Below are 25,446 nucleotides of genomic sequence, written 5' to 3' on the forward strand. Positions count from 1 at the left end.
GCAGCTAATTGAGTGAATTTAGGCCATTCCCTACCTCACAGCCTAACCTACTTTAGAGAGCTGTTGTGATGATAAACCGGAGGTTGCAGAGATCCATATGTGCCACCCTGAGCTCCTAAGAGGGAAGACAATAAAAATAGATTAATCCCGGATTCCCTAAGGAGCAACGAGGGGGGCTCATAATGAGAGCCCATTATCATGTCCCTGGTTTATTTACATTGCCTCAAGTTGCTTGCCTCTCATGATGTCAGATCTGGCATCTGAACTTGGTACCAAGTGGGCATTTCTGGTGCTGGAGTTCCTGGTCCTGGGGCATTTTAGTTATGGCATTTCCACTCAGCACCAATGATCCTGTTAGACAGTGCTCCCCCCCCCCCTTTAGAAAAAGTGTGCTCACCATGAAGTTGTTACAGTAAGTGCCAAACTTTTAACACTTGGGGTAGGCTTCTCAATTTGTATTGTATTATTTTATGTACTGTGGCTTGCCATTGTTTTATTGATTATAGTTTAGAAATTATTTACTGTATCTGTTGAGTGGATTTCTGTTTAACTTTTATATGCTGATATTATCATTTTATACTATTCTAATAATTGTTGAATGTCACTTTTTGATGGAGGTTGCTTATTTTAAAGTTTTGTTTTATTATCACATTTTTGTATTGCATTAGATTGTTATAAGATGTACTTTTTTTTTGTTTCTTCAGCTTGTAAACGGCCTTGAGTTTTGTAAGATAGAAAGATGGTATACAAATTAAAAATGAGGATGAGGATGAGGATGAGAAGGTGTTGGTACTGCGTACCCTTGAGTAACCCCAGACAAAAAGCACTGCTGTTAGATTTGGATACATGGTGATTGTAAGTTAGGAGAGATGAAGTCACTGGTGACTGCTAGCCATTCAGGAGGTAGTATAGTGGACGCTCAGGTTGCGAATGTGATCCATGCGGAATGCACATTCACAACCCGCAGCGTTCACAACCCACAGCATTTGCAAACCACAGTGGCACGTCTGCGCACGTGCGGGTTGTAATTCAGTGCTTCTGCGCATGCACGACCACCAAAACACGGAAAAACCCATTCCAGTACTTCTGGGTTTTGGCGGTCTGAAGCTGAGACTCCAATACTTTGGCCACCTCATGAGAAGAGAAGACTCTCTGGAAAAGACTCTGATGCTGGGAAAGATTGAGGGCACAAGGAGAAGGGGACGACAGAGGAGATGATTGGACAGTGTTCTCAAAGCCACAAGCATGAGATTGACCAAACTGCGGGAGGCAGTGGAAGACAGGAGTGTCTGGCGTGCTCTGGTCCATGGGGTCACGAAGAGTCAGACATGACTAAATGACTAAACAACAACAACAAACCCGAAAAAACGCAACCAGAAGCGTCTGTAACCTAAGGTATGACTGTATCATATATACCCACGGTATCCAATGTGGTTGGGCTCCCATCAGTCACAGCCAGCATGGCCAACATGGCCAGGAATGATGGGAGTTACAACATCCATCAACATCTGGAGGGCATGATAATGGTTACTTCTCTATAGCAGAATAGCAATAACTCTCTGAGTACCGATTCTTATAAAGCTAAAACGGGACCATCTCTTCAATAGAAGAAGATATTTGTAAGTTTTGGGGAGAACACCAAGGTGCAACACTACAAAAAATAATAATCTTTACAAGAAACCCAAACAGCCCAATGGGCCATATATAGCCAACAGGCATGGGGTGAACATAAGGAGACTCCTGCTGGATCAGGCCAATGGCCCATCTAGTCCATCACCCTGCTTTCACAAAGGCCAACCAGATGCCTAATGAAAGCCCACAAGCAAGACTTGAGTGCAACAGTGGTTTCTGCATCTGAGACCCCCAGTATTTAGAGGCTCACTGCTTCCAATAGTGACGGTAGTTCATGATTAGTAGCCCTTGCTGGCCCAGTCCTTCATTAATTTGTCCAATTGCCTTTAAACGCTGTCCAACTTGGTGTCCCTCACTATATATTGTGGGGGCAAAATCCATTAACCAGCTGTACACCGTGTAAAGAAGTACTTCTTTTTGCCTGTCCTGAATCTCCCAGCTTTCAGCTTCACTGGCTGTCTATAAATTCTAGCATTCTAAGAAAATGCATGGAGTGGAGAAAATGGAGAAGAAGTAGTTTTTCATCTTATCCATTTTCTCCAGTCCGTGAATTTTCCAATACATCTATGCCATTTTTAGCCTTACTCCCCCCTTTTTTTCTAAACCAGAAAGCCTCAAATGCAACCTTTTCTCATAGGGCTGTTGCTCCAACAGGGGACAGAAACCTGTATGGACAGGAGGTTGGAGAGGTAATGAAATGCGCTGAACGAGGGGATGGCTAAACAGAAGCACTCCACAGTGCAACTTTCAAGCTGCAGTGTCCACTTGTAAAACAGGTGAAAGGAAAACATTGATCAAGGAGTGCTGAAAAAGCACATACACCTTTTTTTTTAAAGGCCAGGGTTTTTAACACAGTCAAAAATATCCCTATGTAGTTTTGCCTTGGCCTTAATCAAAAGTCATTTTCCCCCCACTCCGCCATATTTCCCTTGGCCATGAAATGCTCTTCAGGCTTCTCTGTCCTAAATGGAACTGACTGAATGAAGTAATTTCCCCACAGTGAGCACATCAGGTAAGTGAAGGCCCTTTGAACCTGTAATCTCTCAATGCCGTCGGCTGTGAGCATCGCGGAAAGCCTCAAGTTCCAAAGTTGGAGAGCAGAACCTTTCCCTTGGCATGAAAACCTTTGCCTGGGGGTCACCTGCCCTTCCCCTCACCCCACCCCACTGCCACAGACTAGAAACTTAGTGTGTAGTGAACTCAGCCTCAAAAGGATGTGGCCATCTAGAAGGCCAAACATACAATGAGCTGAGATGACACACTCCAGAACTTAGAAGCACCAGGGACAAAGTCAGAGATGACAGATCTGAGGACTGTCACTTTTCCGCTGTGTCCTGTGACCTCGCCTTTAGTTAAGGGTCCATGTATGCCTTGGCCTGCTTCTTTAACCTTCTTCCCCATGACTCCTACTTCGTTTAGTTAAAATAGAAGTTGAACTCTGCTCATCAACGGGGTAGCTATTCACCATTTCCCCCTTCCTTTTCAGAATATGGTCCCTTGAACTCTCTCACTGCACGGACGCTCTGGTTTTTCTTTTGTTAAAATAGAATCATTTAATGCTTTCACGGGGTTTTCACTAAGGCTGTGGCAGCAGTCTGCAAAGTGGGGTTTCTTAGAAACTTCTGTGTCACCTACAGCCAGATCCACTTCTAGATAAAGATACCATGGAAGGAACATGGAATTCTCTGCATTGAATGCAGGTGCTGTACCACAGAACAATATGGGGCTTCCTCTAGAATACACAGTGGGGAGAATTTGTGGGACCAGGAATGGGGAAGAAATCTGTTTGCATTTTAATGAAAAGCTACCCAATTTGCATTTCTCCAACTAATACAAAAACAAAAAGCACAGCTTTTGCTTGAAACGAGCGCTTGACTGAAGGTTGCAATTCAGTTCTCCAACCAGCGGGTAACAATAATGCAAAGTGTCCAAAAAAATAAATAAAATGCACACAACAGTGGAAAATAGCATACAAAATGTGTTATATTTGGGGAAAGTGCTTGCAAAAGGAAAACGGGTATATCAGTTAAAACTACAAGCAAAAATGTGTTCATTAAGGGGAAAAAATCACACTAAAATTGAGGATTTATTTTTAAAAATCAAACTGTTTCAAAAATGTGGAGAACTGAATTTCAGATTGGAAACATAGAAACTGGCAGATTTAACAATGCCCATCTATTACAAAACGTTGTGGAAAGTAGTGTTCCTGTTCAGGGTTCCAATCAGCCATGCTTTCTTTCCAGGATACTTGCCCCACCCCAGCCTTCAGGTTTCCTTCTTTCTCCCCACCTGACAACAGACACCCAATATCCCATGGCCTCTGAGTATGTACAAGCTTCAGTGGGTTGTTTTAAAGTTCCTCCTCTTCCAGAATCACTTCCGAGTTTTTATCTCTCTCTTTCTCAACCTTGCTGATAGTGGCATCTTGCATAAGGATGCTGTTGCTTTGGCTGCATGAGGCGAGTGGGTTTGTTATTAGTAAATATGATAAGGAGCCTCCAGCACTATGTGATAAGCTGGCATTGGGTCGCAGTTCTTGGTTGGGTATGAAAAATGAGAGTGTTAAAATACAGCCTCATCTTTTTAATGAAACGGTGTGTAGAGCACAGGTAGGAGGCCCAAAGGCTCTATGTGCAGTGGCAGACATTGGGCGCCCTGTGCAATACTAAAATTTAGTGGCCCACTAAATGGAGCACCTCTTGTGCTCCATTCTACGCCATTGCTGTGGTACCCTCTGCAGCCCAGTGCCCAGTGCAGCCACACTGTCGCACTACCCTAAAACCGCCTCTGAAATGTGGACCTCTAGGCATCTCTGGGACTCTCTTCAGGTCACACCCCCTATCCCCAAGCCACACCCCTTCATCAGCCTTGTTTCTGATAGACAGCCTGGCTGGAATGTGTTCTTGAACTCTTGCTTCCCTGGACGGAGGAGAGAGAGCAGGGTATGAGTGTCTGCAGAAATTGGCCTGCAAGAGTGAAATTTGCATTCATTGCTCCACCCACTTTTGCATCTGGCCCCTGAAAGGTTGTGGTCTTTGGGCTGAAAATGTTCCCCCACCCCTGCTGCAGAGAACATGGATCAGATTTTAGTTTTGGGATGGAGCTCTATAAAAAAAATATGCCATAGGCAGGCATCAGTGATAGCATTCAGTTCACCAAATCCATTAAATTCAAAGTAGGATTTCTAGTGCTGAGGCTAAAGCTACATAGATTGGTTACTGTTTGAGAGAAGACAATGATTCCAGTCTTGACTTAGACCCTGAAACAACAACCAGCAGAGACCGGGGTGTGGGGGAAGAGAATTAGAAAATATAAGTCTCTCTTCAAATCGGCTCTTTACATAATTGTGATTCTCCTCAGTAAATGTCCCCTGAGGGAATGGCTGTCCCCCGCCTTCCTATGCATCGTGACATTATAGCTCAAGATGACCACGTTTAAATGTCAGGCAAAGCTTCTCATTGCAGCAATTGTGGTTTCGCCACTGCAGCTAATTTAATTCTCTTTAATTTCAAATGAAGTTTCAAGAGCCAACCTGAAAAAGTTCAACGGGAGCCTACAGCTGCAAGGCTCTCCTTGCAGCCTTGAAATATAGTGACATCTAGACTTCACCCATGAAATCAAAAGGATTCTGCAGCACTGTAAACAAGGTTGGAATGTGCCAGATTCTGAACTGAAACTGTCCGGTTCACTCATCCCTACCACAAAGGAGCCCTAACCCCACCCCAGGCCACCTGGCTTGGCTTGGCAGAGTCCCTTCTCATGCTTAGGAGCTCTGCGGCACAGAACCACTTCCCACAACAAGCAAACATATGGACAGTAGGGATCATGAGGAACTCTTTAGTGCAGCAGATCTCAGAAGGGCTTGCTGCCTGACATTCGGTGAACCCCACCTGCAAAGGAGGAATTGAGAGCAAGAGCTTGTTCCTTTATAGCCACATCCTTACCATGCCCCACATATGAGGTCACTTGTGGGAGCTGTAATACAAAAAAAACCCCTATCCCTGTTATATATGTATACTCAGAAGTTCAATGGGATTTATTCCCAGCAAAGTGAGTATAGGATTGCGGTCTTAATCTTCAACCAAATTATCAACAGTTTCCAGTGATTTCCTAGTACTGTTCGAAACCAGTTTTCCCCTCCGTCTCTTTGCCTTGCTCCAAATTGTTGTACTGGAGTGAACATCAAAACAAAAGGAACATAATCAAGCTGCCTTATACTGAAGCAGGCCATCAGTCCATCAGGGTCAATATTGTCTACAATGATGGGCTTTCAAGGGTTTCAGACAGGGTATGTTCCCAGCCCAACCTGGAGATGTTAGAGGATGAACTATAGACCCCACCATGGAGCTATGGTTTCTCTCCATGGAAAAATGCTGGGGGAGGGGTTGTAGCATGAGAACCAGGTTAAGCACCTCATGTCCACCATTTCCTAGTTTGCAATGCTTCCCCCTCCCACCTACCTATTACCATAATTAGCTAATAAACACCCATCTGGGAAAGACCCGTTTGCCAAAGTACACTGCTGTTCAGCCCTAGAACACTACATAAACAACATACGTTATGATTATCAATATTAAGTGACTGAGTCTGGCTTCTCAGCAGCAGAGACTGTGAACCTTTAATTATTTCTGTATGTTTCCCCTTCTCCTCAGAAAAAAGAAAAAGGAAATATCCAGTTTCCAGTTTCCAAATGTAGCTTTTTTATGGAGAATTTGGAAATGCTGGTGAGTCATGCTTTACAGCTCTCTTGAAGGACAAAAGCATTACAATAATATTAATTTATACACAGAGAGAGGTGCAAGGAATACACAAGAAATAATCAAATGCACAAATATAAGATGGGAGATACTTGGATTACTAGCAGTACATGTGAAAAGGATCTAGGAGTCTTGGTAGACCACAAGCTTAACATGAGTCAATAGTGTGTTACAGTAGCAAAAAAGCTAATTCTAGGCTGCATCAACAAGGGAAGTAATAGTCCCGCTCTATTCTGTCTTGGCTGAACCATACCTAGAATAATGTGTCCAATTCAGGGCACCACAATTTAATAAGGATATTGACATGTGCAGAAGAGGGCAACCAAGGTTATCAAGGGTTTGGAAACCAAGCCTTATGAGGAACAGTTGAGAGAGTTGAGTATGTTCAGCCTGGAAAAGAAGAGACTAAGAGGATATATGGTAGCAATCTTCAAATAACTCAAGGGCTATCACATGGAAGATGGAGCAAGCTTATTTTTTTCCTGCTCTGGAGTGTGGGACTCTAACCAGCTCTCTAATTCTACAAATGAGAACACTGAGGGAGTGAGAAAGAATGTGCTGGATGATTTTTAATATAGTTTTATGTTTTTATTGGGTTTTCTGCAAGTGTAACAAACATTACAAATAAACAAAAAAGAACACTAACAAGTATTACAACAACAACAACAAAGTAGAAAAGGAAAAGAGAAGAGAAAAGGTTTGCATTAAACAGTAACATATCCATACAATGGGATTATCCTAATCCCGTGACTTCCCTCCTCCCCCTCCCCTGGTTCTGTAACGTGTTTTTTTTAACTGCATATCATTTCTACGTGTTTTTTTTAACTGCATATCATTTCTACTCCAAATTTCTATTTTAACCTGAAGTTTCCTGTACCATCCCTAAAATTATAAGTGTTTTTAAAATCATGCCAATGTATTAAGATGTCCACAGTACTTCTGTAAATATATAATAAGCATTTCCCATTATTTTTTAAATTTCACATCATCTTGGTTTCTGAGCTTTCCAGTTAATGTCGCCATTTCAGAATGTGCTGGATGCTTAACCAAGGTGTACCAGTTGATTGTACCAGTTGATTAAGAAGTACTAGAACTGTCATGACCTTGGAGTCCAGTAGTGAACAGCACATGGAGTCCAAGGCCACAGAATCGTAGGCTAAGGAGACTGACTTGAAAAGTGATGCAGGTGACCAAAAGACCATTGAATCTGAGACTGGCAAGTAGAAGCTCATCCCTAATCCAGATTACACAGCACTGGGTCTCATTGAATCAGAGCCAGGACTCTCCTGAGTGCCTTCCTCTGGGCCCAAGGAATTGAGCATCTCTGAAACTACTTTGCCACTCCAACAGCACAGGAAATGTTCCAGATGGGAGTCCATTGGGCACAGGAGAATTGCCTCTCTTGAGGCCTAAGTTTTGACCCTTGAAGAACTCTAGTTCTGTATAGAGAAGCTTTTTAACATCTAATGTTTTATTACGTTTTTATATATGTTGGAAGCCACTCAGAGTGGCTGGGGCAACCAAGTCAGATGGGTGGGGTACAAATAATAAAATGTTGTTGTTGTTGTTGTTGTTGTTGTTGTTTTCCACAAGGTTATGGAGCCTAGAGGAGATGGGCTAGAGGCAGAGGCTCCAAAGGTCTCATACCTCTTCTGACCCTGGTCTGAGCAAATCACCCTTGGAGCTCTCCATGGTGCTGCAACACCTGACTTGACCTGTAGGCTCCTACATGGAACCAAAACAGGGCACAGCAGAGCAAAGTGTTTGGTTGTTAAGGTACAACAGCATCTAACTTCAATTCATAATACAAGAAATGACACACCAGGTGGAAGGAGCGTTCAGCAACTGGAAACTGAAAGCAGACATCACAAATCAAAAAGGACACACTGGGTGGTATTCATCTAATCAAACTTAAAGCAGACCCTTTGAAATGAATGGACCTCATCTGATACCATTATTAAATTTATTACCCACTCTTCATCAGCAGGTCCATCAATTTCAGTCGGTTGCCTCTGAGTAAAACTTAGCTGAGTGCCACCCATTGTGACCAGTTTGGTTAATTTTGGACTATTTCTGGATGCCATTTTTGGCAGAGGAACCCACAATGGCATGAGTGTTTATTCGAACTACAAGATACACATGAGGTTCTCTGTGGATGAATAATCATGAACGTTGACAATGGCTAGTGTTCTTACCAGCTAGGATGGCTTTAGAAGAGGATTAGACAAATGAGGATAAGACTACCAATAGCGAATAGCCATGATGGCTATGCTCTGCCTCCACATGTTGTGAACCGCCCTTTGGATGAAAGGTAGTATACATATTCAATTAATTAATTAATTAATAATATTTTTGAATATCAGTTGCTGGGAACTGCAAGGGGAGTGAGTACCTGGGTCCTGCTTGCTGGTTTCCCATAGGCATCTAGTTGGCCACATTTACTGGTTTTATAAACATTACAATGAACTTTGGTACAGCATTTATTAAAGCTACATGCACAAAGTTTCCCCCCTATTTCCCCAATTCCAGTCTGCTTAGAGTAGAACATGTCCTTATCTTAGCACACACAAAAAAAACTTCAGTAAAAAGGTGAAACAGGTAACGAGATAGATCAGAAACTGGATATACAAATTCTACTGTTGTATATTCAGTGTATTGTAGGACTCACAGCCTAATCCAATATGTGTTTGCTCAGAAGTGAATTCAGTGGAGCTTAGTTGAGGTTTGTTTGCTGTTTCAGAGGACAGATTTATCAATGGCTTTCAGCCACCAAAGCCAACATAGAGCTTCCATGTGCAACGAGGCAGCATCGCTCTGGGGACAAGACAACAGGTGAAGGCCACCGCCTTCGTGCCTTGCTCACAAACTTCCAGGCACATCTGTCAGGCAGCTGGTGGGATTAGAATGGTAGATGAGATGGAACCTGGTCCAATATGGAAATTTGTATGTTCCTATTCACAATAGCAAACCTGTCAGCATGCAGGGAGGAATCATGGGTAAGCAACAACTCCTGTGCCAAGTGCAACAGCAAGCCAACTGGCACACAAGCAAAGATAATAGGTGAGAAACAGCTGAGCAGCATGTGCAATAGCAAGCCAATCAGCACGCTGGGAAGAAGCAGCACTTCTGCTAGTTCACATCCTATTATTGTATTTACTCGAATGTAATGCACACATTTGGTGGCCAAATTATGTCATGAAAACTAGGGTGCACATTAGATTTGATGGCACCGGCAAATACATTTTGGGTCTCAAGGTTTGGAAAACTGAGGTGCACATTAGATTCGATGGAGCATTTAGGTAAAGATAAAGGGACCCCTGACCGTTGGGTCCAGTTGTGGACAACTCTGGGGTTGCGGTGCTCATCTCGCTTTATTGGCCGAGGGAGCCGGCGTACAGCTTCTGGGTCATGTGGCCAGCATGACTAAGACCCTTCTGGTGAACCAGAGCAGTGCATGGAAACACCGTTTACCTTCCCGCCAGAGCGGTACCTATTTATCTACTTGCATTTTGACGTGCTTTCGAACTGCTAGGTTGGCAGGAGCTGAGGCCGAGCAATGGGAGCTCACCCCGTTGTGGGGATTCGAACCACCGACCTTCTGATCAGCAAGCCCTAGGCTCAGTGATTTAGACCGCAGCGCCACCCGCGATTCACGTAAATATGGTACACGAGGGATCACTCCCACACAGCAGGTTTGTGCAAATGCTAAGGCCCACACCTGTAAGAGGTGACCCAACCACTATCTGAAGCTGCCCTGTACTGCCCCCACTGCAGTCCCCTTGGTAGCTATGCTGCATGTGTTTGGAAAGTTATATTACGAGTAATTGTGTGGGAGCAATAAAGATGGACAATGGAACTGCCGTTGATGAGGAAACCAGCCAGCCAGTTGCCACCAAAAAGAGAGGGAGCAGGAGAACACCAATAAGCACCAAATGGTCCCCTGTAACATCCAACCACCTTTTCTTAAAAAATAAATAAATACTACCCTGGATACCCTGTATGGGACACGGGTGGCGCTGTGAGTTAAACCACAGAGCCTAGGGCTTGCCAATCAGAAGGTCAGCAGTTCGAATCCCCACAACAAGGTGAGCTCCCATTGCTCGGCCCCTGCTCCTGCCAACCTAGCAGTTTGAAAGCACCTCAAAGTGCAAGTAGATAAATAGGTACCGCTCTGGCGGGAAGGTAAATGGTGTTTCCATGCGCTGCTCTGGTTCGCCAGAAGCAGCTTAGTCATGCTGGCCACATGACCCGGAAGCTGTACGCCAGCTCCCTTGGCCAGTAAAGTGAGATGAGCACCGCAACCCCAGAGTCGGTCATGACTGGACCTAATGGTCAGGGGTCCCTTTACCCTTTATACCCTGTATAAAATATACATCTCTTGCAAATATGTTACCCAAATGTGCAACGTCACTTCTTTTTGACAATGCACAAATACTTGTGGAAATCAGAGATCTTTCCACACATCCCTACCTTCATAGGGGATATATCAGGGAATAGCGACCTCAGCCTCAGGGTCCAAATGCAGCCTTCCACAACTGTCCTTGGCTGGAATTTTGCCTACTGTATGAGGAGTTCTATTCATCTTTCTGCCCACTTTTGTCTCTGGCACCCCTCTGCACTGGCACACAGCCCCTAGGCGGTTGCCTATAAGGGAATGTAGCCCTCTGGCTGAGAAAACGCTCTGCATCCCTGTTATAAACAGTGATCAGAATCTGCAAACAAATATTCATTTGCAAATGCTGGCTTGGTGTAAGCAGATGGCAAGAGGCTCCTGCCTTGCCATTCCATCCTGTTGGGACTGGTGAAAATTAGCAGCTTTGGAGACATCAGTACAAAATTATCTTCTCCACGGTGGCTAGTCTTTGTATGCTAGCCTTTGTTCCAGGCCAAGAGAGATATGCCTTTTGTTTCCACCAGCCACAAAAGGAAAACATTCTGATTACACGGGAGGCTAGAAATTCAAAATTAAAACAGCAGAAAGCATTTGCAGAAAGCAAGGGCGGGGGAGATTTTGCATATATTTAAGTCTCATTAAACTCCACCAGATTTACTTGCCAAGGCTACAGTTTTTGAATTCATACTGTACTTTTCTAAGTGCTCAAAACACTTCACAGTAAACACCTCTTAGTAAACATTTCAACCCCATTGTAAGGAAGCATAAATGCTTCTCGGTAGTGGTGCTCTCCCTTCAGATGTCAAGGAAATAAACAACTACCTGACTTTTAGAAGACATCTGAAGGCAGCCCTGTATCAGGAAGTTTTTGATGTTTGCTATTTTAGTATGTTCTGACATGTGCTGTGAGCCGCCCAGGGTGGCTGAGGAAACTCAGCTGGATGGGCAGGGTATAAATAATAAAATAAATAATTATTGTTATTGTTATTTTTATTATTGAATTGTCCGTGGTGCAGGAAGGGGGCGCCTGTGGCCCTCCAGATGTTGCTGGACTCTAGGTGCCCAACAATCTCTGGTAGCATCATTAGGGATGGTCATTGAGCCCACCAACAGCTGGAGGGCCACAGGTTCCCTATACCTGTACTATGAACAATTCTTACTTTCTGGGAACTTTTGCCAGTAAATCACTATCTCAGTTTTGGGGCTTTGGGGCCTTGTTAATTAGGCCATTCATAAGGTTTCAGCTTTCCCAAGTTTCTAAAAATAATATCTGCATTAGGAGGGAAGCACAGTTAAATCCTGAACACAAGCTTGTGATTGAGACTACCTGTGGAAAAGCCTCCATGTGACTGTGGTAGCTAGAGGTTCAGACTGTAGCTATAACCACACAGGTGCAACTCCTTTCAGCCTTTGACAAATCTTATATGCTGCCACACATGTATATGGCTATGTCCACAGCCCCTAGGGAGATTGATTGCACCAGTGATATCCGAATCAGATCAGATATACATTTTTAAAAGAGCTACCTTCAAACTCTGCTGAAAATAAATCCCTTTACTCGAGCCCAATCTGAAGGATACTCCTGGCGCAGGCAGTATAAATGACTCGTTTTGGATGGGGATATTTAATAGCTATAGTTCTAACTTTCTAACTTCAACATTCATCAGTTTGCAAAAGGTGTTTGGTTTGCAAAAGCTGCACAGACTAGATCTCTGTGCAGCTTTCTGCAGAAGGGAACCAGATGGATTTCATCTCTCCAATCTATGATTCGTTGCTACGCTGTTGAGAAAATAAAATCCCCACACTAAATCCTGACCTCTGTTATACCAACCACAAACCCAAGAGACTTTAGTGCTTTATATGTACTGTATACACTCTCCTTTCGTCTGCTATAAAACCAGGCTTTTTGGAGTGCTCAAGAGACAGCTACAAATCTGCTCCTTCCAAACACACACACACACACATGTGAACATCTTCAGAAATGGTCTGTTTTCAGAACCTTTTATTTTCCCCCTCCTCTTTTTAATAAAAATAAAAATATTCTTCATCAGTAAATCAATATTATCAGAGCTTTGTTTTGTTATCCCCATCACTATTCTTTGACCCAGGATTCATTCGGCTTGCTTTTTAAAAAAAATTTAAGAAGCCATTTTACCAAAACAGCTCTCAAATCAACTTGTTTATCTATCTGGCGAACGTCCAAGTCTTTCTTTACACATCTCAGAGTGGCTGATGTTAGTATTGCCACTTAGCTTCAAGAATGAGCTGGGAGTTCTCCCTTTACTCAGAACGTCTAAATGGACTGGTGAAAGGGGAATGTGGAAATGTGTTTGGAAACCACATGCCCAGAGTGAAGTGCCCTGAATCCATACCTGGGGTCAGTCTGCCTGAAAGCCGCATTCCTTACTGGGCCATCTTTCGAGGCTACATGCCAGTAGGAGGCAGAGCCAGAGACAAAAACAGAAACAAATGTACATTTCACTTTTTACAGTAGCCTGATTTCTATACACTCCCACACATACCCAACTCCCTTGACTATTCCTCATAAGGCTTGGTTTCTAGACCCTAGATCATATTGGTATGGGGAAGACCTTGGCAATATGGCACCCTTGCGAGACCAAAATTTTACGCCCCCGCCCCAGTGCCTTTCCAAGCCGGGTAAGGGAGGCGCAAGGCTTTGGGGAGGAGGTGTGGGGCTCTGGCAGGGTCCTGAAGCCCTCCTGCCTCCTTCCCAAAACTGGGCAAGCACCAACTAGGCTTTCGCAAGGAGGCAGGAGGATTCGAGAAGCCTGACAGAGCCCCGGTGGCAGACATAGGGATCCAAAATTTCAGTAGTGCCCTGTGCAACACCAAAATTCAGTGTCCCCGCCTCTCGTGCTTCATTCTAAAGCACAGTTGCAGTACCCCTTGTGGTGTGAGCAAACCGGTCATGGTCCTCCCCACCCTGGCTCATACCTTCTTCCCAAACCCCGGCACTTACTAGGCTTTGGGAAGGAGATGGGAAGGTGCCCCCTTAGCCCCTCTGCCCTGTGAGGGGGAACCAGTCAAGTTATCCTAAATCCACTTCTATCTTGGTTACCCTCCTCTGCACACATTCAAGCTTGTCATTTTTCTCTCTTAAACTGTAGTGCCCAGAACTTGTTTCTCAACTGTAACTCCCATCGGCCCCAGCAATGGCCAGGGAAAATGGGAGTTTTAGTTCAGCAACTTCTGGGGGGCCAAAGGTTCCTCACATTGGACTAGATGACCCATTGATCTGATCCATAAACCTTTGTGCTACCGCACGGATGTCCTGCTCATGAGTATCTAATTAGCCACTGCAATAACACATTGCTGAAGGAGGTGGACCTTTGTTCTGTTCCAACCGTGCTCTCACGTTCCTATGGAGCAGGTAAACCAACCAACAGTTGATCCTCTCCTGCTTCAGTTGGAAATGGCACAGGCTAGCAATAGATAAGAGCATGTGAGTTTTCTCTGTTCATCTCTTTTAGCTTTTAATAATAACGCCTCAAAGCGCTTCAAGCCAAAGGAAAAACAGAAAGGTCTGGATCGCCCAAGCTAGTGACCTGAAACACCAAGAGGTGCCGAGCGAGTCATCAGCAAATATCTTAAGTGGTTTTGTCAGTGTTGCGGTTAGCCAAAGCACACTCACCGAGAGCAGAGTTCATCAAATTGACTGGTAGTGCAAGAATTCCTGTAATTTCCACACACACATTTCGTGTATAAGATTCCAGCTCAAGAAATTAATATGCATTACCACGAAAGGGAGAGAAAGGGAGAGCGAGAGAGAGAGGGGAAATAAGGAGATATAAAGGGGGAGAGGAAAGGAAAAAAGAGTTGACATCCTCAGGTTAATTCACTTGCTTTTCAAGCGGGGGGCGGGGGGCAGGGGCGGAATGGGGGACCTGAGGCTGTGTATTGACCCAAAATAGACTGAACACATAAGAGAGAGAGGGCCTTTCCACTTGCTAACTCAAACAGACACTGGGAGCACCAGAGCAAAATTATCTGAAGCTGAACATATCATCCTCAGGCTTTTACCACATCTTCATTGCTCAAGAAAGAGTTTTTCTATAATGGAAATAATAATAACAATAACAATAATAGCTGTGGATTTCCCAGTGCGCTGTTCAGACATCCCTCTTTCAATTGACACTAGCTGCCTATCTGCATCTGGGGCCTTTGAAGGTGCTGGTGTTTAAAGACTTAAATGGACCAGGACCCAAATATTGGAAGGGCCAGTAGCTCAGTCCTACAGCTTTGCATGCAGAAGGTCCCAGGTTCAGTCCCCAGTAGCATCTCCTGGTATCCCTGCAGAGATACCAAGCTGGATGGAGCAATGGTCTGACTCCATATGAGGAAACTTCCTATGTCCCCAAAGGAGCTCTTCTTCCTGTACTAGCGTGCTTGGGTCTTGAGAATTTCTGGAGAGGCACTGCTCCAAGTGCCCTCTTTTAGTAAAGTTACCACATGCTTCAACAAAGGAGAGAGACTTTCTGCAGTGGCTCTCCAGCCTTGAAAAGCCAGTGTGGTGTAGTGGTTAAGAGCAGTAGTCTCGTAATCGGCGGAACAGGGTTCGCATCTCCACTCCTCCACCTGCAGCTGCTGGGTGACCTTGGGCCAGTCACACTTCTTTGAAGTCTCTCAGCCCCACTCACCCCACAGAGTGTTTGATGTGGGGGAGGAAGGGAAAGGAGAATGTTAGCCGCTTTGAGACTCCTTAAAGGGAGTGAAAGGCGGGGTATCAAATCCAAACTCTTCTTCTTCTTTTAGAAGGTTTGCCTGGTATAGCTATTACATGCTTTGCGGCACCAAGTGAAGACCTCTAGATAGCCCAAACCAGCACACTGACCACTAGTGCTTGCTACTGGGATGAGATTGGGTTCCTTCATTTTATACCTTGTTATATCTACATGCTCACTGCCTTGGGTCAATGGTCCAATGAGTTCAACATCCTATTTCCCACAGTGGCCAGTCAGATGTCTTGCAGATGTCTTCCACAAGCAGGACATGAGAGCAATAGTTCTCTCCCAACAACTGATATCAGTTGTTGATACTTTACACCCTGCCTTCAAACCTGAACAACATTCTCAACTTTTCCAAGCAAAAAATGCTACCTGGACTTGGCTTCCTTTGGAGCACACAATAACAGATTCTTACGGCATTCTGAAAACAGAAATGACAAAATATGCAAGCCAAGCAGACATCCCCAACTTGCTACCCTCCAAACATTTTGGACAGCAACATTCATGATCCTGGACCATTGACCACACCATCTGAGGCTGCTGAGAGCCTTGCCCCACATCCATCCTTTACCCTTTACTCCAGGGATGAGGGACAGGCACTCCTCAAGACAGGCACTGCCATGCTCAGTGGGTCAATGGCACTCAAGAGCATTGGCCGGCTGAAGCTCTGCCCAGGTCTCCTGGGTCATTTTCAGAGTAGCCTACAATGTTACAAGGACTCCACAGACGTTGGCAGGATCTGCCAAGATGGTCCTTACATCCACAGAGGTGACAGTATGCGCATAGGCAACTGTAGAAAGGTAGTCAAGACCAGTGGAAGCTGGTCCATTAGACCAAATCAGGCATTGCCCCATCAACCTCAGCCTGTTCTCACCTGTCAGCTTCCTCCTCCTCATTCTGAGTCTTGTCCTTGCAGAACTCAGCAGGGAAGAGGATAGGAGCAAGACTAGAAACAGGCTCTGGCTGTCATTGGCTCTGGCTTTGCCTTCTGTTGGGTATCCCTGCCTTCTGCCCTACTGGGTCCAATGGCCATCAGTCACCACTGGTTAACACACAGGCTGCTGAAGAAAGCTGGGCAAACTCACTTAGTTAATTCATAGAATTAATTACTTTCCTCACCCCCCACTTTTTAAAATTCATGCCTCCTTCTCAGGGTTTAGTTTCCTATCCCTGCAGAAATATTCCCTATTACTTCCCTGTTGATGGCTTAGAGATTCCCAGAGGCAGCTGCTAGCAATGCTTCACACTGGCATCTCTGCAGATGTTCCTGCTGCCAACGTCACCCCCAGTTCTGATGGAATGAAATGGTGTGAAAAGGCTTGGTTGTTTACAGCACCTGCTCCTGATCTCCTTGCCTTGCCTGAAGTGCTCATCCTGTGTTTAAGCTTGGACACTTGCATCTGCAGGTGGAAGGTCATGTGATCAGACACACTCCCATACAGAAAATAGTCATCCTTGCACACAGAGAACTAGTATGTCAGACAGAAGGTTTCAAGCAAACCCTGCCACCAATGTGCTGGATTTCTATGTGCAGGATGTTTGTTTGCATCAGGGCTGGGATGTGGACAGCAGTTGGAAGGGAACCAGGAACTGAGAATCAGGACATTGAACAAGCCAAGGGATGTTGAACAAGCCAGGAGTCAGGACCAAAGAACAAGACAGGGTCCCAGAGGTAGGATTGAAGAATAGCCAAGGATACAAGAACATGCCAGAGCTCAGAAAGGCCTAATTGCTCAAGGAAACTTCAACTAGAACAGAAAGTCCTTTAATATTCCTCTGTTGTCCAGGACAGCCAGTCCAATTGGGTCGAGTCTGGTTGGGCCTGAAAGTACCTCACTGAGATGTTCTCACCACACCACCCATGGTTTCAATAGTTCCCACAGCTTGTTGTTACCCTTGCACACAAGCCTGAGCTTTTCTCTAAATTCTGAAATGCTGCAGTCAAAACATAAGCTTACTGTCTAGGGCTTATGGCAACTGCAGATGCAATGACTCTAGGAGGGAGAGATAGTTTTGAAAGCATTCCCCACATGCCCAATGCAAATATATCTTTGCATCGCAAAGCCTAATGCCAAACATTTTCAGCATAGACAGTTAAAATTGGGGGATGGGACTGGCTGGCGAGGGCATCTATTACCCAGCATCCATGATGCCATGAATACATTGTGATGCTGTGCATAGGTGCAGAAAGGGACATGCAAAATTGATCAAGACTAGCAGAGAGCTCAATGAAAACATCAACCAAGTATGCAGTGACTAGGAAAAGGACACAGTCCATGTTAGGAACCATTAGGAAAGAGATTGAACATAAAGCACCCAGTATTATAATGTATTAAATGCTACCATATGGTACAACCACATTTGGAATACTATCTCCGGTTCTGGCTGGTCTGCTTTCAGGAGGATACTGTAGAGCTGCATAGGGTGCAGGAAAGAGCCACCCAAATGAGGAGGCCTGGGACAGCTGCCCTATGAAGAACGGTTGCAACATTTGGGGGCTTTTTAGTTTAGAAAAAGTAGGAAGGGGACATGATAGAAGGCTATACCATTATGCATGGTGTGGAAATAAGACAGAATAGGTTTTCTCCTTTATAAGAAAAGCCCTACTGAAAGGCCCATCTAATCCAGCATCTTGTTCTCACATTTGGCTTAGAGGAAGCTTGCAAGCAGTACATGAGTGCTACACTTAGAATCACAGAATGATAGAATTGTAGGGTTGGAAGGGTACCAAAGGGTCATCTAGTCCAACCCTCTGCAATGCAGGAATCTCAGATAAAGCATCCATGACAGATGATCCAACCTCCGCTTAAAAACTTCCAACACCTTCTGAGGGAGTCCTTTCCACTGTTGAACAGCTCTTACCATCAGAAAGTTCTTCCTGCTAATTAGTGGAAATCTCCTTTCATGTAACTTGAATCCATTGGTTTGGGTCCTACCCTGTCCCTCCCCAGAGCAGGAGAAAACAAGCTTGCTCCATCTTCCATGCAACAGTCTTTTGGATGTTTGAAGAAGGCTATCACATCTCCCAGCAACCGAAATTCAGAAGCATACCTCCCCACTTCTTGCCTAATACTAAAAGCTGGAGCCTCTCAACAGAGCCCAGAAAACTGGGAAGTTCAGGACTGACAAATGAAAAGAAAAAACAATGCATATTCTCCCTTGGTTCCCATTGCTTCCATCTCCGCTGCACTGAATTTGATATTTTAACCTCCTAAGGACAGGCACCTGTATTTTGTAAAGTGCTTTGCAGAAGAATGGTGCTATATAAACACCTAACAGCCAAGTCCATTCCATGGGAAACTAAAAGGAAAACCCAAACACACCAATTCATTTCATTCATTCCATGCCTCTCGCTTCTCAGAGACTCCCATAAACTTCAGGACTATCATGTCAGAGGGGGTGGAGAAAAAGGGCTGCCAGAGGCCTGCAGCAGACAGCTTTCAAAGCCAAGAGTCTTTTATTAGTAAGATTCTTACGTCACTCCCCCAACAGCACAGCCGATGCTGGCAGGATAAGATGAGGAATAAAATTTGTTTACGGGTCAAGAGGAATGCATCAGTGACAGAGCCAAAAATGGAACCAGAGGCAATCCTCACTGGCAATATTGCCCTGTGACACCTTGAATCTTCAAAAGTCACAGCAGGGCAGAAGGCACGAGGGCTAGCCCAAACTGAAAGCCAGATGCTCAAACATCACAGGGTGGTTTGTGGGGGAGGGCTGAACTTGCTAGCATCTCTGCTGCAGGATTTCAGATCAAGGAATTGAGACAAGGCTAAAAATTTATTGTATACATATAAAGGCATCCCAGTGTTTTGCTTAGGTGTTGTGTATTGATGAAATTGTGTGGTGTGGATATTTGTGTGTATACACACCCCTGTTCTACCTTACTTCTAGTGTAAGTATATAAAAACAAAATTCTAATATTCTTCCACACAATCTAGGAAGCTGGAATTAGGCACATTTACAGCTTTTGCACAGTTAAACAATAATGCACATTTTAGTTCTCCCTTGATTGGATGGATACCCCAATCCAACATTTTTTTTCTGGGCATGGTTGTTCGATAGCACATTCCCACCTTAATAAAATGTTCACACACGCCAACTTCTGTGGATACATGGATCAAATGTTTGGTTTTTCTCCCTAAACAAGGATGACACCTTGCTTTCAAACATGCCAAAGATTGACTTCCCAGTGACAGAAGTGTTTCTTAAACTTGATTCAGGAAAAGCAAAGAATGCTTATTAGTTACAGCCTTGAATTGATAGCTGTCACTTCCAGAAATACACAGTCTATAAAAAATCGCAACAGGGATAGTCTGTGTGGTGCCCTCCAGTTGCTGTGGACTACAAATCTCATCATCCCTGGACATCAAGTATGCCGGCTGAGGTTTCTGGGAGCTGTAGTCCAAAAATATCTGGAGAGAACCGCGTTGGCTACCCCTGCTATAGAAGTTCAATGGGACTTATTCCCAGGTACGTGGATATGAAAAACAGGTTTCACTTCTGTCTCTGTGCCTTGCTCCAAATTGGTATAGACTGGTGTATGTGGAATGAGCATCAAAAACAAAGGAAAATAGGAAGCTGCAATTTTCCTGAGTCAGACCTTTGGTCTATCTAGTGCAGTACTACCAACACTGACTGGCAGTAACTCTCCAGAGATTTAGACAGGGGTCTCTCTCAGCCATTCCTAGATATGCAGGGCCTGGAACCAGCAACCTTCTGCAGGCAAAGCAGATGTTCTACCACTGAGCTACAGCTCTTCCTCTGAGCCTAACCACTTAGGAACAAGAAGCGAAGAGAAAAGGTAAAATTGATGTGCTGCTAATTGTGTCACAAACTCAACACAAACCGCCTCCCCCCCCTTAATTAATTTCATCACCCTTACCCCAAACCCGCAGAGCAAGGATAAACAAGTGGGAAAGAGGCAAAAACAAACGTGGGAATCAGAGCTCAGAGCCAGCTGAAAGGCACAGACTTCTAGCCCCAGGAATCTTGCATACCAAACCCAGGCTATATGCAAACCCCAAGTACATACACACAGAGAGAGGTCAAAGCACACTGCAAAAAGGCAGAAGTGAGGTTGTCCCCACATCACAGAACAAAAGCCAGTACAGTAAGTTATAAGGAAGGAGGCAGAGTATAAAAGTTGGATACAATCAGCTTTCAGGAAACCGGTAGCCTGTGATTGCGTCACAATTTTGGAAGGAGGGGGAGAAGGGGAAAACTAAAGACCTGCAACACAAGTTTTCAAGAGCCCCCACAATAGACGGCATTGTATACAATGACACTTGCAGGTTGGGGGGGGATGCCTGGGGAAATTGTGGAGCCAATGTGGTGAGGTTTCCCCTGTCCTCAGGCTTCATCAGAAACCCAGACAAGCAAAAGCAGGCTGACAGGTGGTTTAGTGTTGCACTCAAAACAAACAGGATGGAAGGGGTAATATTGGGTTAATGGGCTTTCCCCCTGCTTAGGGCTGGCATGGCGATGGAGTGGAGCAAAGATTGCTAAGTGATCATCGGTGGGGAGGGGGGTTTCCCTTTAAATATGTGACACAGCTCCAGCTTCAATTGATGGGAGCCTTTTGCTCTGCGGTCGACCCTCCTCCAGCCTACCTGCCGCCTGAGCGGCAAGTCTACTAAAGTCACTGGTCCCTGAGGAGGATGCCCATCTGTTCAGTCTTTCCAGGGTTGGCCATTTGTAACATGCTGATGGCCTGGAGAAGAAAAGGGGGGAGAGGGGGAAAGGACCACATCTCTTCCAGTTTGCAAAGTCTTTATAGGATGGTTATCTTGAGCAGATGGTCGCTCACCACAGATGAATGCCGATGGGACATTGTTGCTTCAGAACAAGGTTAGTAGGTATCTGGCAACTGCATTACAGACTATGGCTTTCCAATTCCACGACAAGCTCCCATGGGCTTCCAAATATCTCCAAACAACAGGGAACCTGTGGCCCTCCAGATGTTGTTGGACAACAGCATCCACAATCAAGCTGCCCGAGACTGCTAGGAGTAGGAGTTTAGTAACATCTGGAGGGTCAAAGGTTCCCTTGGTCATGGGATAGCTTCTCCATTCTCGCCCATCCCTATCCCAATTGCATTTTGCTAGTAAGTTTGCCAGTTGCAGACTGCTGTAGCCTTCACCACGTTTTCAACCTCCATACCGTGAACAAGCAGTCAAGATCTCCATGTCCTTCTCTTAGCAAGGGAACAGCCCAGCCCAGCCCAGCTGTCAAAAACTTCCTATAGCTGTTACTTAAAGGGCACAGAAGCAGACGCACTCACCTCGGCATAGCAGAGCGCCCAGAGTCAAGCTGAAGGCCACAGGGGCAATCGGCAGAGCACCCATGTTGAAGATCTCCAGGGGAAGAGGTGAGGAACCGGGAGCTGTATAGCGTGGATTTGCTGCAGCTTCTCCTTAGAAGTCAAAAAGCTGCTCTTCTGAAATATTTCCACCTTTGCATTTCCTCGGATGGAAGTTCCTGGCTGATCACCTCTTCGCCATGATTAGGTTCTTCCTGAATGGGGGTGGAAGGAGAAGCCCCCTCCCAGCCCCCCGAAATCTCCACGACAACTAGGCATCCAGAGACGCTTCTGTTCTACCGGATAAGGTGCAGGTGCGCGACACGGGCCAAAAGAGCATCGAGGGGGGTTGGGGAGGCTGGGGGAAGACGCGGAGCACCCTCGGATCGCATCGCTCTGCAAACTTTTCCCCGTCCGCGGAGCCGCAGGTTCGAGCCCCGCGCTGCGCAAAAGTTGGGCAGAAGAAGAAAGAGACAGTCGTGGGCGCGGGGAGGGCGTAATCTTTCGCTGTTTCTCCGCGGCGTCTTCCTCCCTCTCTCTTCTGTTTGGAAGCAACTCCAGGGGCGTCTGGAAACGACCTTTCCCACCGCTTTCGGTTCTCCCCGCCGGAATCTCTGGTGGCAATTGCTCCTCTCCGTCCAGCTGGCCGCTCTGCTTCGCTGCAAAAGCCTCCGGCGAGCGCAAATCCTGGGAGAGACTTTACGAGAGACAAATCTCCATCACACAGACGCGCTCGCACGCAGAGAAAGAGCAAGCGAGCGAGAGGAGGAGGCGGTAACCTTTGGGGGCTCCCTCCAATCGGAGCAAGGGTTGGGGTGGGTTTTATATTTTTTCCCCTCCTTGCGGGTCTGGAGTGGAAAACTCCAAGGCTGGAAGGGGGGCGGGGGGCAGGGGGCGGGATGGCTTCCTCTAACATTCCAGAAGCAGCAGGAGCAGAGGCACAATTACTCGCGAGTAATCCCATTGAGTTCCGGGGTGCTTACTCGAGAGTGGGCAGCTCGGGCGCGTGCTTACCCGCAGGCAAGTCCAACGGGGCTCGCTGCCTTTGCGCCCGATTAAGTAAGAACGGCTCGACTTGCGGCCCGATCCTCCGCGCGTTATATCCCCGATATCCCTTTGGAACTGGAGGGGAGTTACTCTAGAGTAAGCGCGGCTTCGGTTGTTTTGCCCATGCCTCCGCGTACTTACTCGGTAGCGATCCCATCGAAGCTTGTGCGCTTTACTCCAGAGGAAGTGTGACCTGGCTTTCGGCCTGATCCTGCGCGCGTTTACGTGGCAGTAAGTCCCGCTGAGTTTGGGGGGGTTACTCTGGAGTAAGTATGATTTGCTTGGCGGCCCGATCCTGAGTGTTTACTCGGAAGCAAGTCTCACCGACCTGGGGATGTGAGTAGGTGTGAATAAGCTTGCAGCCTACATATACTTACTCGGGAGTAAGCCCCAGCTGAGTCCAAGGAGGGTTTACTGTCAAGCCTTTGGCTAGTACGTCCCGCTGAGTTAATAGCGTAAGTGTGAATAAGCTTACAGCGCGAGCTTTCACATGTTGGTTGGATAACACCCTGGTTTCAAGTTGAACAGGATCACACCCTTGCAAATTTACCTGATGCCCAGAGATTAGGTCCTTGTGGTGTCCCAAACAACTGTGCCTGGGATCACATAATGGCCTGTGGGTTACACTTTCTTAAGAGTAAGTTCCCTTCAGATCACTGGAAAGTCTGGTGAATTGTGGTTAAAACTGACTTGCAATGCTCTCTGGAGATAAGTGTGGCAGGTATGAAATGCATCTATTGTGGGGGCGGTGCAGCAGGGGTCCTAGGGCAGTGGTCTCTTCAGCCCTCCCAATAAAATATTTGACCCCCCTCCCCAAGTTGATGGGCATTGCCATTCAAATGGTGTGCCTGCACCACGTCTTGTGATAGATCATGCGTCTTGTGATAGATCATGTGGGGCAGGGCTTATCTGCAACTCCCCCCCCCCAATTTTTTTTTATTCAAGTTGGCACCCCTGGCAAGTTACATAAAGGTAAAGGGACCCCTGACCATTAGGTCAAGTTGTGACCGACTCTGGGGTTGCTGTGCTCATCTCGCTTTATTGGCAGAGGGAGCCGGTGTACAGCTTCCGGGTCATGTGGCCAGCATGACTAAGCCACTTCTGGCGAACCAGAGGAGCACATGGAAACGCCGTTGACCTTCCCACCAGAGTGGTACCTATTTATCTACTTGCACTTTGACGTGCTTTCGAACTGCTAGGCTGGCAGGAGCAGGGACCAAGCAACAGGAGCTCACCACATCGCGGGGATTCAAACCGCTGACCTTCTGATCGGCAAGTCCTAGGCTCTGTGGTGTAACCCACAGCGCCACCCGCGTCCCAGGCAAGTTACATAGGGGTTTCCATTCCACCCATAAGCCTTAAATTTGCTTTTGTTTATGTGGGCCTCCTGCACAGGGCCTGCTTCTTACTCGCACCCCAAGCATTTTAGCATGGTCAGAATGGGCCTTGAAACTCTGGCGACACTCCCTTGTCTGTTTTGCTGGAGGACAGAGAGGTACATGTGTAGAAGACAGCCCACCATCCAAAGGGGGAAAATGTACATTGGTTGCAGCAACCACTTTTGCCTCTGGCCCTGCTCATCTCTGGCATTTGGCCCTCAGAAAGTGGCCTACAAGGAAGTGCAACCCGCAGGCTGGGAAGCTTTCCCATCCCTGCCAACCAACCGAGGCATGAGAGACATTTCATTTCTCATCCGTATTCTATCTATCCCACAGGGTAGATAAAGGTGGGCTAGCTCAGTGGGTAGAGCACGAGACTCTTAATCTCAGGGCTGTGGGTTTGAGCCCCATGGTGGGCAAAAGATTCCTGCATTGCAGGGGGTTGGACTAGATGGCCCTTTGTGGTCCCTCCCAGCTCTATGATTCTGTGGTTCTGTGACACGTGGGTCAGTAGGAGGGACTGGCCCCGATGCAGGGCCAGCCCTGCTGTTAGACAGAATGTTTTGCATGTCCCACAAAAGGGCAGAATTAATCTCGAAAGAAGACTTCTTTAGTAGCTGTTACAATAGGTGGTGGTGTGTATTTAGTAGTGCCCATCAGTGGCATAGCGTGGGGGGTGCAGGGGGGACCGGCCGCACCGGGCGCAACATCTGGGAGTTAGGGTTAGGGGGCACAAATCCATGGGTTAGGGGGCACAAATCCATGGGTTAGGGGGCGCAAATCCACGGGTTAGGGGGCGCAAATTACTTGCCTTGCCCCGGGTACTGACAACCCATGCTACGCCACTGGTCCCCATTATGGTATGCACTTGCTCCAGCCAAATTCAGAATCCCAGACTGATTCAGGTCAACCCAGGATTTACCCAGAGTAAGTTGAGGTCAGTTTGTGTCGTCCTGGAAAGATCCAGAGCTGTCAGGGTGGGGCAGGGGGGCAGTTGAGTGGCGAGGGATTAGGAGAAAGAGATGTGTGCAGTAGACCAGGGGTCTGCAAACTTTTTCAGCAGGGGGCCGGTCCACTGTCCCTCAGACCCTGTGCGGGGCCAGATGATATTTTTTTTGGAGGGGGGGGGGGGTTTGAATGAATTCCTATGCCGCACAAATAACCCAGAGATGCATTTTAAATAAAAGGGCAC

The 25,446-nt window shown here is 46.2% G+C and overlaps 1 protein-coding gene across 1 annotated transcript in view; it reads right to left on the reverse strand.

Moving 5' to 3' along the window:
- The window catches only part of LOC309359496 (transmembrane protein 132C-like), a 245,810-nt gene extending 223,208 nt beyond the window's left edge, over nt 1–22,602 (reverse strand). Inside the window, exon 1 of the mRNA XM_081893263.1 lies at nt 21,811–22,602. Within this exon, the coding sequence (XP_081749389.1) occupies nt 21,811–21,874 (64 nt within the window). The 5' untranslated portion in view covers nt 21,875–22,602. The remainder of the gene's footprint in view (nt 1–21,810) is intronic.
- Nucleotides 22,603–25,446: the final 2,844 nt, after the last annotated feature.

Source organism: Podarcis melisellensis (assembly GCF_964234715.1).
Source record: "Podarcis melisellensis genome assembly, chromosome: 16".
NCBI classification, from domain to species: domain Eukaryota; kingdom Metazoa; phylum Chordata; class Lepidosauria; order Squamata; family Lacertidae; genus Podarcis; species Podarcis melisellensis.